This window comes from Heterodontus francisci, chromosome 38 (genome assembly GCF_036365525.1).
Source record: "Heterodontus francisci isolate sHetFra1 chromosome 38, sHetFra1.hap1, whole genome shotgun sequence".
NCBI lineage: Eukaryota > Metazoa > Chordata > Chondrichthyes > Heterodontiformes > Heterodontidae > Heterodontus > Heterodontus francisci.
The window spans coordinates 10,869,749-10,883,436 of NC_090408.1; the positions used below are offsets into that span (position 1 = coordinate 10,869,749).

General features: G+C 44.0%; 1 protein-coding gene across 2 annotated transcripts in view; it reads left to right on the forward strand.

The window, feature by feature from the left end:
• Positions 1–13,688, forward strand: part of cemip (cell migration inducing hyaluronidase 1) — a 268,013-nt gene that overhangs the window by 158,260 nt on the left and 96,065 nt on the right. For both annotated transcript variants that reach the window (XM_068017722.1, XM_068017724.1), the window contains exons 9-11: positions 3,623–3,744; positions 6,432–6,579; positions 9,700–9,891. In XM_068017722.1, the coding sequence (XP_067873823.1) occupies positions 3,623–3,744; positions 6,432–6,579; positions 9,700–9,891 (462 nt within the window). The remainder of the gene's footprint in view (positions 1–3,622; positions 3,745–6,431; positions 6,580–9,699; positions 9,892–13,688) is intronic.

Genomic DNA, 13,688 nt, shown 5'->3' on the forward strand with positions numbered 1-13,688 from the left:
AGCCACCCACTGTTTCTGGTTGTAACAGACACTCCTGAACCGGTAGCTAAGCCGTACGCCCAAATCCACATTTGCATACAGTAATCGGGCCCCGTCAGGGATTCCAACCACAGCCTGTGGGAAGGCTGCGCAGATTTCCCACGAGGTGAAGCTCAGCATGAAGAGAGTCTGGAGGCTGAAGAGGCTTCCAGGTTCGCTTTTTACTTTCCATTGTGGGGCCAGGAGGAGAGTGCTCCTCTGTGACCCACCAGGAAAGTTTAGGCATCCCCTGGTCCTGAGTTGACCTTCCCCACCCACCCCATGCCTTATCTATCATGAGATCCCTCCAGAACCCCCATCCCCACATGGACTGAGTGCCAGCAAGCAGTCAAGGCCGCAAAATATTAATCCAGAGGCTGCATAAGTGAAAAACATTGGGCTAGAAATTTGTCTCGGATGGCGGCACAGAACAGGTAATAATGGATCGGCTGTTCGTTACATGCAGCACCTGATATTCAGTTGCATGGGCTGTCACGGGCTTCAGTATAATGGATGGTTGATCTGATACTGCCCTGTGCCCAAGACAATTTTCTACCCCATTGTATTTAAAGCCTATATATAATTGACAGGATCAATCTCCACCTCTGAAGTTATTTGTTTTATTATACATTTATTGTAACCTTAGCTAAATTGTAACTCATGTTTTGTTTTTGTGTTGCCACGTCCCGTTCCGCTCCCCCATGTCATACAATCTAGAAAACAGTGAGAATTTGATTTGCACTCAAATGCCTGCAAACCTGCTTAATACCAGCCGTGAGAAAGTGCATGTGAATTGCATGTATCTCAAAATTAAATAAATTAGATTAGTGCCAGTTTGGTTGATATTCTAATGTAGCTAACAGCTGGTTTAGATATAATTTCCAAAAACTGCAGCCTAAAGATTAGAGCTAGGCCATTTAGTGAAACCAGGAAGCAATTTTCCATACAAAGGATAATGGAAACCCGGTACTCTTCCCTATAAAGCTGTGGATGCCGGACCAAGTGAGTTTTCAAAACTGAGATTGACAGATTTTCGTTGGATAGGGGTATCAAGAGATATGGAGAAAATGGGGTTGAGGTACCAATCAGCCATGATTTAATCGATTGGCAGAACAGGCTTGAGGGGCTGAATGGCCTCTTGTTCCTATATAGTGGACAGACTGAGTAATTAGTATTCTTATACAAATGTACATAGCACTAGACATTGTGGGAGCTGAATTTGGTGCCTGAGATAGCAAGTGGCTCCTGTTTTTTTATTAATTCATGGGATGTGGGCATCGCTGGCTTGGACAGCATTTATTGCCCATCCCTAATTGCCCTTGAGAAGGTGGTGGTGAGCTGCCTTCTTGAACCGGTGCAGTACACCCTCAGTGCTGTTATGAAGGGAGTTCCAGGATTTTGACCCGGTGACAGTGAAGAAAGAGCGATATAGTTCCAAGTCAGGACAGTGTGTGACATGGGGGGGAACTTACAGGTGGTGGTGTTCCCATGCATCTGCTGCCCTTGTCCCTCTAGGTGGAACAGGTTGTGGGTTTGGAAGGTGCTGTCAAAGGAGCCTTGGTGCGTTGCTGCAGTGCATCTTGTAGATGGTACACACTGCTGCCGCTGTGTGTCGGTGGTGGAGGGAGTGAATGTTTGGGAATGGGATGCCAATCAAGCGGGCTGCTTTGTCCTGGATGGTGTTGAGCTTCTTGAGTGTTGTTGGAGCTGCACTCATCCAGTCAAGTGGAGAGTATTCCATCACACCTCTAACCTGTGCCTTGCAGATGGTGGACAGGCTTTGGGGAGTCAGGAGGTGAGTTATTAACTGCAGGATTCCCAGCCTCTGACGTGCTCTTGTAGCCACAGTATTTATACGGCTGCTCCAGTTCAATTTCTGGTCAATGGTAACCCCCAGGATGTTGATAGTGGGGGATTCAGTGATCATAATGTCATTGAATGTCAAGGGGAGATGGTTAGATTCTTGTTCGAGATGGTCATTGCCTGGCCCTTGTGTGGTGCGAATGTTACTTGCCATTTATCAGCCCAAGCCTGGGTATTGTCCAGGTCTTGCTGCATTTCTACATGGACTGTTTCAGTATCTGAGGAATTGCAAATGGTGTTGAAGATTGTGCAATCATCAGCGAAAATCCCCACTTCTGACCTTATGATTGAAGGAAGGTCATTGATGAAACAGCTAAAGATGGTTGGGCCTAGGACAGTACCCTGAGGAACTCCTGCAGTAATGTCCTGGAGCTCAGATGATTGACCTCCAACAACCACAGCCATCTTCCTTTGCGCTAGGTATGACTCCAACCAGTGGAGAGTTTTCCTCCCAATTCCCATTGACTCCAGTTTTACGAGGGCTCCTTGATGCTGTACTTGGTCAAATTCTGCCTTGACATCCAGGGCAGGCACTGTCACCTCACCTCTTGAGTTCAGCTCTTTGGTTTGTGTTTGAACCAAGGCTGTAATGAGGTCAGGAGCTGAGTGGCCCTGGCGGAACCCAAACTGAACATCACTGAGCAGGTTATTGCTAAGCAAGTGCCGCTTGATAGCACTGTCGCTGACACCTTCCATCACTTTACTGATGATCAAGAGTAGGCTGATGGGGTGGTAATTGTCCAGGTTGGACTTGTCCTGCTTTTTGTGTACAGGACATACCTGGGCAATTTTCCACATTTCCAGGTAGATGCCAGTGTTGTAGCTGTACTGGAACAGCTTTGTTAGGGGCGCGGCAAGTTCTGGAGCACAGGTCTTCAGTACTATTGCTGGAATATTGTCAGGGCCCATAGCCTTTGCTGTTTCCAGTGCCTTCAGCCGTTTCTTGATATCACGTGGAGTGAATCAAATTGGCTGAAGACTGGCATCTGTGATGCTGGGGACTTGAGGAGGCTTGTTCTTGTTTGTAAATACAGTCTCTGCCTTCTCCTTAGTATATAAAAAAAAAAATCAGAGATTAAAAAGAAACTGCTGACTGCACGTACAATTATTAGGCTAGAACTCCACAGATGCACATTCAACTCAATGCCATTCACCTTAATGTTCTCTGACAATGCAAAACACATTACAAAACCTGAAGCATCATTTTCTCTCAAAATTCTGAACTTGCGGCTTCGAAGGAGTTTAGTAACGTAAAGCCTAACTGCACTCTTGTTTTGGGTTTGCTTTCCCTTGGATTGGCATTCCATTTCTGGCAACATTTTCAGCTGATATGAGGGGGATTATAGCAATTAACTGCGAGGAAATTACACACTAAACTTCAAAACTACAGAGCTGCTTGTGGCTGCAGTAGTTGCAGCTGGTGTAGGAAAAATGTTGAGGTGGTCGCACTCGGTCACACCACAGACTTGTAATTTTAGGTTCAGTTTGACTGAATCAAGGCTGGTTGGACCAGAAATGAAGGTACGACAAGGCCAAGATTCTATGACAGTCGCACAAAGCTCTCGAAATATTATAGGTTACAAAACAGCAGTTTGAGAACAGAGCTACTTGCAGTGGGAAGGCATGTCAACAATTTGGCGTTCAGTACGCTCTGCGTAATTTTTCATCCATTAAAATATGTATCATTCAGCTGCCGAGCTGACCATCACTGCTTCAACATTTTGATGTTGCTTGGCTGCAGATGTGGAGTGGACTGACTGGTTTAACCGGGATGATGAGCGAGGATCGGGGGACTGGGAAAAACTGTCGGAGCTGAGAGTTGCTTTTCCTGGAAAAATCTGTGACAGTCCAATCGATATACAGGTAAACACTCAGGATTGCACACGGAGGGCGGGAACTTCTTGTCGGCGGTGGGTGCAGAAAATGGCGGCCACCCAGGCGGGGCCGGCGCCACTGCAATTCTGTGGCGGTCATTCAATAGGTTCGTGGCTGAACTGATAACCCCACATTTCCACCTAGCCCCGTTAACCTTCCACCCTCTTGATTATCAAGAATCTATCTACCTCTGCCTTCAAAATATTCAAAGACTCTGCGTCCACTGACTTTTGATGCAGAGAATTCCAAAGACTCACTACCCTCTGAGAGAAAAGATTTCGCCTCATCTCTGTCTTAAATGGACGACCCCTTATTTTTAAACAGTGACCCCTAGTTCTAGATTCTCCCACAAGGGGAAACATCCTTTCCACATCTGCCCTGTCAAGACCCCTCAGGATCAAATATGTTTCAATCAAGTAGCCTCTTACTCTTCTGAATTGCAGTGAGTACAAGCCTAGCCTGTCCAATCTTTCCTCGTAAGACAGCCCATCCATTCCAGGTATTAGTCTAGTAAACCTTCTCTGTACTGCCTCCAATGCATTTACATCTTTCCTTAAATAAGGAGACCAGTAATGTACACAGTACTCCAGATGTGGTCTCACCAATGTTCTGTATAGCTGAAGCATAACCTACCCACTTCTGTATTTAATTCCCCTCACGATAAATGATAACATTCTATTAGCTTTCCTAGTTACATGCTGTATCTGCAGACTAACCTTTTGTGATTCATGCACTAGGACACCCAGATCCCTCCGCATCTCAGAGCTCATTTAGATAATATGCTTCTTTTTTATTCTTCCTGCCAAAATGGATAATTGCACATTTTCCCACATTATACTCCATTTGCCATGTCTTTGCCCACTCACTTAACCTATCTATATCCCTTTGTAGCCCCCTTATGTCCTCTTCACAACTTACTTTCCCACCTATCTTTGTGTCATCAGCAAATTTAGCAACCGTACCTTCAGACCCTTCATCCAAGTCATTTCTATAAATTGTACAGATCCCTGTGGCACACCACTCATCTTGCCAACCAGAAAATGACCCATTTATGCTTACTCTCTGTTTCCAGTGAGCTAGCAGAGAGTAGGTAGAAATGGCATGTCGTGCTGAAGGTCGGGAACTGAAGGTAAGATCCCTGCGGATTCCATTTTAATTCATGCAAACATGTATTTTAAATATGCAAACTCGGGTTCCGTCGCGAAGTGGTGGAGGGGCCGCCACAGAGCTTCCCCGCCGCTGGGAAGATCGGGCCTGGCAATTCCAAAGTGAGGTTCTGTGGCGGGTCGCTGTTGCTCGGATTTTCCGGAGAGGTAAGTACCGAGAGAGGTGGGCACTGCTGAGGCAGGTAGGAGAATGCGAGGGTGCCTCAAAATGGAGACACCCTTTGAGGTGTTAAACTCAATAAATTTTTTTAGAGTGGGTAAGCGGCAGACCCCATGTAACAGAGGGGAAAGTCCTCTGAGGGGATAGTTGGGGCCAGGGAGATGTCTTTCCTTCTGCAGCACTATCAATGGGGCATGGACCCTCCTGCTCCAATGGTGCCCACCAGCCTACTCGGGGGGGGGGGGGGGGGGGGGCTGCCTCCATTAAGCTGGTAGCCTCCGCACGCAGCGGGGGGGGGAGGGATTCCTCACCAGCAAAATGCCAGAGCACACAAAATATCCCCTAATTGGGACCTTAATTGCTTCAATTGGCTGCCCACCTCCACTCAGTGGGCAGCCGACCCACATGCCAGGAAACGTCCCCAGCAGTGGGAATGCGTTGGGGACCAATCCCAACCTGGATCCCTGCTATTTGCCAGGCCTTCCCCCTTCCCTCCTCTACCCCAGGGCCGGGAAAGATTAGCCCAGAAACCCACCCACTGCTCCAGAAATGAGGCGTGGGATATTTTAACTTCGGGCCTTTATTTAAATCTCTGCATTCTGGATGGGAAATAGGGAGGAGGTGGTGGAAAATCAAGTGGCCCAGAGACCAGGCAAGTGACAGAATCGGCTGCAGAGGCTGAGGCTCCTCCTGTTCCTCCTGATCCCACAAAGACAGGAGCAATAAGTTTAAACAATCTGCCTCTTGACTTCCCTGCTGGACTGGGCTGGCAGGAAACTTGCTGCCCACTTCCTGCTCAGGTCCGCGAGTTAAAATGGCAGTCGGTTCCTAATTACATCATTTGGACCTGACATGCATTTATTAATAAGGATCCCGCCAGCTTTGGGCAGGTACCCCCTCTGCCTGCTGAGTGAAGCAGGTTAAAATCATGGCAGCTCCAGGCTGGGTAAGTAATGTGGGAAATTTAAACCGGCTTCGCTGGGTATCTAAGTTTAGAATGCTCCCCTCCGTTCCCAAAATATACAGTTTTCTGAAGCCAAAGCATTTTCCACCCTTGTCTGTTCCTATCCTGACCCCTAACACCCCCACTCCCACCCTATGTGGGATAAGATTAAAATTTATAAATTGGACCAATGTTGGTATTTTTACTTGACAGTAAATTGGTGACGTTTTCTCCCGATCTCACACTGTACGTCAACGGAAGATTGACAGAAATCCTGGAGAAGCAACACTATTGGCCAGTTACACCATTGCTCTGAAGTTTCCGCCAAAGTTACAGCGAGAGAGCGGGAGCTTTTCTGCAGAAATTTGACAGAAGTGTGTTCATTAAGATGTTCTTTATGCTTTAGGTTGTTACTGTTGATGGAATCCCAGCCAGTCTAACAGCAGAGGTGTTCCACATGTACGATCAAGACTATGGGTTTGTGTGCCGGAATAAGGACCAGGCTAATGGGATCTGCCATAACTACAAAGTGCGCTTTCTATGTGGTAAACCAGGTCTGTTCTATCTCTAAGTATCTCCTGTAGCTGATGACTATGCTTTAAATTAACATGTATCAGGCATGACCTGAGCTTGGTAATTATTGTGAGCAATGTTCTCATGCGAACACTTAGTGTACCTATTCTAAACTCAACTCTGTGCTATTTTAACAGAACCTTTATATATCTATGCACAACATACTATGTCTCAACTTATTTGCCACAATTTTTGAGTCATTTAATTATTATGTCAACATATGCTTGTCACACGTAATTGTGGGCCTCTGGTCACTGGGTGGTGCTGTGGCAGAAGTTACCCGGGTCTGCCTGCTATTTTGTTCATTCACCCACTTTCTTTTGATGCATGTTTTACCCAGCACCCCCTCACCTCATTACCCACTCAACCAGATTCTGAGTCTCAGTCAGCAGCATACTGATCCCCGATGCACATTGTTTCCATTCCTCTGTAGTAAATGGTCTGGTTTCAAGCCTAGTATTTGGGCCTACACCCCAAACCATCTTCCACAACCCAGGCCCATCGCCTAGTTAGTGGGTACGGTCTGAAGACCTGTCGGTAGTGGTAGGGTTGAAAGCTCACCATCTTGAATCTCAGACCCTCTCCCCACCGCGTGACCTTTGATCTCCTGAACCCCTGACTTCTCCCTTAGCTTTGTTCTTTTGGTCCCAATTCATTGCTTCTTGTTAGCAGCGCCAAAGAAGATCCAATAGTGATATAAGGTGTGTTAGCATCACACTTACTTCATGTAACCCATACCTCAGCACACCTACTTAATGTAATCCCTACCCCAACACTCTTTTGTATTGTCATGCCTACCTCATCACACTTACTTCCTGTACTCCTACCTCATCACACTTACTTCCTGTAACCTTCACCTCGTCTCACCTATTTCCTGTAACTGCCACCTTGTCACACCTTCAAAAACAGAGGGTGTAGTTTGTTGTATTCAGTGCCGAGGCCTGAATCGGCCTGATCAATTGCCCACCCATCACAGAACCTGCCTAACTTTCAGTCTATTGACTTCGAGTGAAGACAGAAATCTACCCAGAATCTCCTCAACTCAGCACGGAGATCAGTTAGTTTATTTTAAACAGGTTAACAGCTACCACTGTAAACATGTGCCACCAGTGACCTCTGTCATGCTCCAGACCTCTGCATTAGCATCTAAACAAAATTCAGCACACAGCAAAGTGCCTCGACAAGTGACTCCCTTTAATCTGTCATGCAGATTTAGTCACTCCTTTTAAGGATTGAAATACTTAAAAAAAAAAATTTTAGAAAATATTATGCTGGGTAGCTGATACAGCCCTTCCTCCTCCAACTGATTTGTAGCTGTAACTACTGTACAGTGCTACCTGTCAGTGTCTAAGGGCTGAATTTTATAAACCTGCCGCCAATTTCTGTGGCGGGTGAGAAAATGGCGACCGCCCGCAAGGGCCGCATGCCAAAGAGTCACAGCGATTCCAAGCATGGTGGCTCATTTAACTAGCTCGGGCAGGCCATCCCCCCGATCATGTGGAGAGGACGGGCTGTCCATCCCAGGCAATGGTGTCAGCTGCCTGTGCACAGGTGCTTACGCCATTTTTAAAGGTCTGTTAGCCCTTACCAGCATATTTAAATATTTAAAGAAAGATTTAAAGAAATTAACTAAATACATCTCTTTTTACCCTTTCCCACCTCCCCATAACAATTAAATGAATTATGAAAATTGATTTAAATATTCAAATTATGGTCCCATCGCCCAGCGGTGGGGGTGGCTGCCACAAGGCCTCGCCCCCACCGGGAGGATTAGGCTAGGCCCTGCTGGCGTTGAGGTCTGTGGCAGGCCTCATCTGGGGTCATCTTCAGACACCACCCCCACCCCCGATCACCTTTGCCATGGATCCTGACATCGAGGGCTCCTTAAAATCCAGCCCTACCTATGGGCTAGAGGTGGTTCAGTCTCTCCCTGTAAAAATGTTACCACAATATATCCCCAATTTGAATCGAGCGCACTTAACAATACATTGGACTACCCTTCAGGCAAATCACTTTCTATCAGCTACTCAAGTCTTGTTGAGTGAAAAACATTGGAAAACCTTGGAAAATAATTATCCCTGAAATTGAACACTTTTCTCTGAATTACCTTCAAGAGATCTGCTACTGAAAATATCTCTTGATATATAACTGAGGAGCTAACGCCTTCTCTCTACCCTCTCTATTGCCATTTCTCCTGTCTCATGTTGCCTCTGTTGTGCTGAGTGTGCTCACCATGTCCTGACTACAAAGAATAGGAGGAAGTGAGTAACAATGATTCAACGCTTTCACCTCTGGCCTAGGTTTAAGTCCAGGCAGGTGAATGGGATGAAAGTTTCTATGTGAAATGGACTGAGGAGTCTCAACTCAGTTCTTAGTGGTTACAATATCAACAGTGCTCATAAATCACCCTGTCCTTTACCTCCAACCTGAGTTTCAGACCAGCCAGACCAATGGGATAAAAATTTCCATGTGAAATGTTAGGAAAGTCCCATTGGTGATGTCACAAAACATGAAAAGAAATCTTTCCCTCTTTATAACCATCGCGGGGCTCATTTCTCTGCACTTGGAGTATTGGATGGCACTGCTGCTATGAAGACAAGGAAATAACAACTGCTGAGCTTACGGGCTTGCCACTCAGCCCTGTCCCAACCATTATGCACACCCTATAGGTAAATTCAGAAATGTTTTGTCATTCATATTGGGTAAGTGGTTGGTTAACTAGTTGAGAAGCATTAAAGGATCTTTATCACAGGTGCACCATGATTGGGTAATTTTCCTTGTTTGCTGTTCCAGTAACTGAACTCGTATTGCACAAAATCACATTTAAAAAAATTACAGCATCTGTCATTTTCAATGTGTTTCATTTTTTAAAAAAGGCAATTAAAATGTGTTATTGATCTTTGAACAAAGAAAAAAATGCCATCCAAAACTTTCAAGTATGCAGAAAAAATTGTTTAAGATGTTTTTCTTTCATTTTTTATATCCTCGTAACAGCTGTTCCATATAAGACTGCTTATGGTTGTGTTTTAAAGAGATTGAAAGCTTGGCAGGAGGTGCTGTCTAATACATACACACTCAAGCATTCATTTCTCTTCTTTCAGTGCGACCGAAGGTGACCGTTACCATAGATACACATGTTAATAGCAGCATTCTGGAGTTGGCGGATGATGCCAGAACGTGGAAAGCTGGTGATGTCATCTTTGTTGCCAGCACGGACTATTCTATGCACCAAACTGAAGAATTTCAGCTCTTATACTGTCCTGAATGCAAAGCAAACCAAGTCAAAATCCAAGGTATGATGTTTTTTAATTGACATAACTGACTTACTTGGAGGAAATTGCATATTGTAAAACAATTGAGTGCAAACAATTAGGAAAAGACTGCCATTCACATTGCCACCTTGGGCAGATAGACTGCTCGTGTCACATGCACCAGATTACCATTGATGTAATAGATGATTCATTCAATTCCACTGTTATCAGCTGAGAGCAGTAAACACATGGTAATCCAGGAGAGAGTCAAAAAATAAGTTGTTGGTGGCCATTGCAGTTGGACTTCAAGAAAAACTTTCTCGAGAGATGGGAAGTAATGTTACAGAATCAATTGGGATGGAATACTGTGAGACTGTTTGTGTGGTCAGTGATTGGTCAGCCAAGTTGATTGATTGTTTTAAACAGGCTGGCCATAGACTTAAGAATCATGCTCTCTTAGTTATCTCAGTGATGTGTTGATCATCAGCTTTGTATTCAGATTTTTCCATACATTCAACAATCTCTGTTTTGGCATTTTGCATTATCTTTACTAGTTGGGACCCATTCTTTCTTAGGATACAGGTCTGCAGGTATATGGCCCACATTTTCAATAAATGTTGGCCTTGCCAGCAACGTCAACATCCCATGAATGAATAAAAAAAACCTGCTCTGCCTATCACAGTTGTTACTATATATGCTGCTACACACAGCACAGTCATTGTTATGTTAGTGTTGGTCACTGTGCCCTTCCAACCAATAACTCATACCTTCTTTACGAGATCCTAGCTGTCAGGACCATACAGAGCAGTTAACTAAACACTAGTCTAACTAACACTCCTTTTCACATCCCTTTTCTAAGAGAGTTACCATTGTCTGACAGAGACATTTCCAGTCAAAATAGTCCAATACTTCTTTTCCCCTCTTCCTTAATTCCCCTTCACCAGATATACAAATTCCCAGGTACATAAACCCATCCACCACACCCAGTGCTGACTCCTCCAATCTCCAATGTTAAAGGTGCTGGATAAAAGCAGGTTGTTATTTTTCTACCTCTCTTTAAACAAATTCTGTTTCATTCAATCTTGATGTTTGGATCCCAATCCAGGCTTTGGACTTTTGAGAAGGTTGCATTAAATTCATGGTCCTGACTGAAAAACCAACCCTGCTCACCCACTTTAGGTGAGACAGAAGTTAAATTTCTTTAATGGCAAACAATAATCGTCAGGAAGGTAATTGAGTTGAGGTGGAGAGTTGTCTGACATTGTCAGGCTATTTTGCTCATGAACATACCCTTAAGGTTCAGAGAACTTTCATGACTCCCTCAGGAGACTGGGAGAGAATGTCCATTGTTGCATGAATAAGGAAATGAAAGAGTAATGAATCTGATCATATTAAAGGTTAGACTAAGGTAACACCTTTGTCTGTAATACTTAGGAACATATGAAATAAATGGGCATCCTGACTAAACACTGCCTCCCTCCCTCACCCTGCAGTCAGTTAATCTCCTGGGGAGATGCAAAAGAAAATGAAAAACCTTAGGTCAATGAAGGAAAAAAATACTATGGAAAATTCCTCACCAATCCCTCAAGCCATGCAGGAATTAACTGCCTTCAGTTATTTGCATTTTAGCACATCAGAATTCACTTTGATATTCTTCTTCACCTCCTGCCAGTGATCCCCAGTGTGTTAAACCTCCAATAACTACATACCTTTCATTGTTGCCTAATTAGTCCATAATCTAACAAGGCAGATTTCTAATGTACAGTTGCCAAATATTTCCAGCCACTTATGTTTCAACCTTGGCACACGCCGGCACATTGACAGATTCTGTTAACATTCGCTGAGAACTCGGAAAATGCCTCCCTTTGCGGAATCAAACTATTAAAATAATGTACATGATAAGCATAATGCAGTGCTCAGTTCAATTTATGAGACTCCTAAACTCCTGCACACATGGCAAAATGTCTTCAAGTAAAAATTATCCAAACCAGACTAGCCAAATATAGGAAATGATAAAGATATCTGAGATGAAGTTTAGGCTTTGTTGCCTGGTCCCTGTGTTTCATTTCCTGCTCAGTGCTTGTCTTGTCACTGGTGTAAAATGGGCAGTATGGAATTATCTGCTCTTTATACATCAAACTGTCACCAGTAAAGTCAACAAATGCGAAACTTGGGTGGGCTGTATTCATTTGATATTGTCAGTTAATATGGTGGCTTATTTGATATTGCCCATTTTACACTATCCCTCAAGACTAAAAGGACTCCCTTTCACCTTCAGATGATCAGTTAAAGGGCCCCAGGTAATACTATACTAGCCAGTACTATAACTTGAGAATAAAGTACTTCAGTTTTTCCACCTTGGTTTCAGATAGAAATAGTAATTGAACCTGTAATGAGAGGTTTGAAACAAGCACCATAACCAACTGCTAACTTTATACTTTTCTTCATATTTAACTAAGCTAACTTGGCAGGGAGATGGTGAGTTGGGTCTAGCATTAGGAAGGATAAACAAGTTGCACAAAGGATTGGGAGAGACAGATAACACTAGAGTAAGAAATAGTAAGGTATTAGGTGGGGTCAGACTAAAAGGTGCTGCAATAAGGACTAAATTAGGTTTACAGTGTATGTATCTGAACGTACAAAGTGTGTAACTAAGGTTGTTTAGCTACAGGTGTAATTAGCCATATGGGGATAGGATGTTGTGGTGATAACAGCGAGTTTGCTCAAAAAAGAGCAGGACTGAGTACTAAATAGTTCTGGATAGAAGGTGTTCAGGAAAGATAGGGAAGGAGAGAAAGGAGGAGGGGTTGCTGTAATGATTAAGGAGAATATTACAGTGTGGAAAGAGAGGATGTCCCAGAGGGGTTAATGACGGATTCTATTTGGTTAGAATTAAGAAACAGTAGTGGTACTATTACACTACTGGGTGTATTCTATAGGACACCAACCAGTGCGAAGATATAGAGGAGCAAATTTGCAAGGAAATTACACAGAGCTGCAAAAGCTATAGATGATGATAATGGGAGACTTCAATTATCCTAATATAGACTGGGATAGTATAAGGGACAGAGAGGAGGAAGAGTTTCAGAAGTGTGTTCAGGAAGATTTTCTTGATCAGTATGTTTTCGGCCCAAGGACGAAGCTGTATCTGGTCTGGGGAATGAGGTGGGTCAAATGGATCAAGTGTCAGTCAGGGAACTTTTAGGGAACAGTGAACATTGTATCATAAGATACTATCGCTCAGTCCACAAGCAGGACCCTGAGCTTCCGGTTGCTTGCCATTTCAACACTCCCCCCTGCTCTCATGCTCACATCTCTGTCCTGGGATTGCTGCAGTGTTCCAGTGAACATCAACGCAAGCTCGAAGAACAGCATCTCATTTACCGATTAGGTACGCTACAGCCTGCCAGACTGAACATTGAGTTCAATAATTTCAGAGCATGATGGGCCCCCCATTTTACTTTTATTTTTAGTTATTTTTTCTTTTTTTCTTTTTTACATTTTTTACAATTTCTTTTTATGTTTATTTCATTTCATCTTAGTTTGTTCAGTTTGCTGACCCACTGTTTTTTTTTTCATGTTTGTACTTGTTGCTGTTCAATCTTCAGTCCATTAACACTGTATCTGTACTAATGCTTTGTCTTTCAACACACCATTAATATATTGTTTGCCTTTGCTCCATGACCTTTTGGTCAGCTATGTGGCCTTGTCCAATCTACACCTTCTCCTTTGTTATCTCTTGCCCCACCCCCGCCTCACTTGCTTATAACCTTTGACATTTCTCATATTTGCCAGTTCCGAAGAAGGGTCACTGACCCGAAACGTTAACTCTGCTTCTC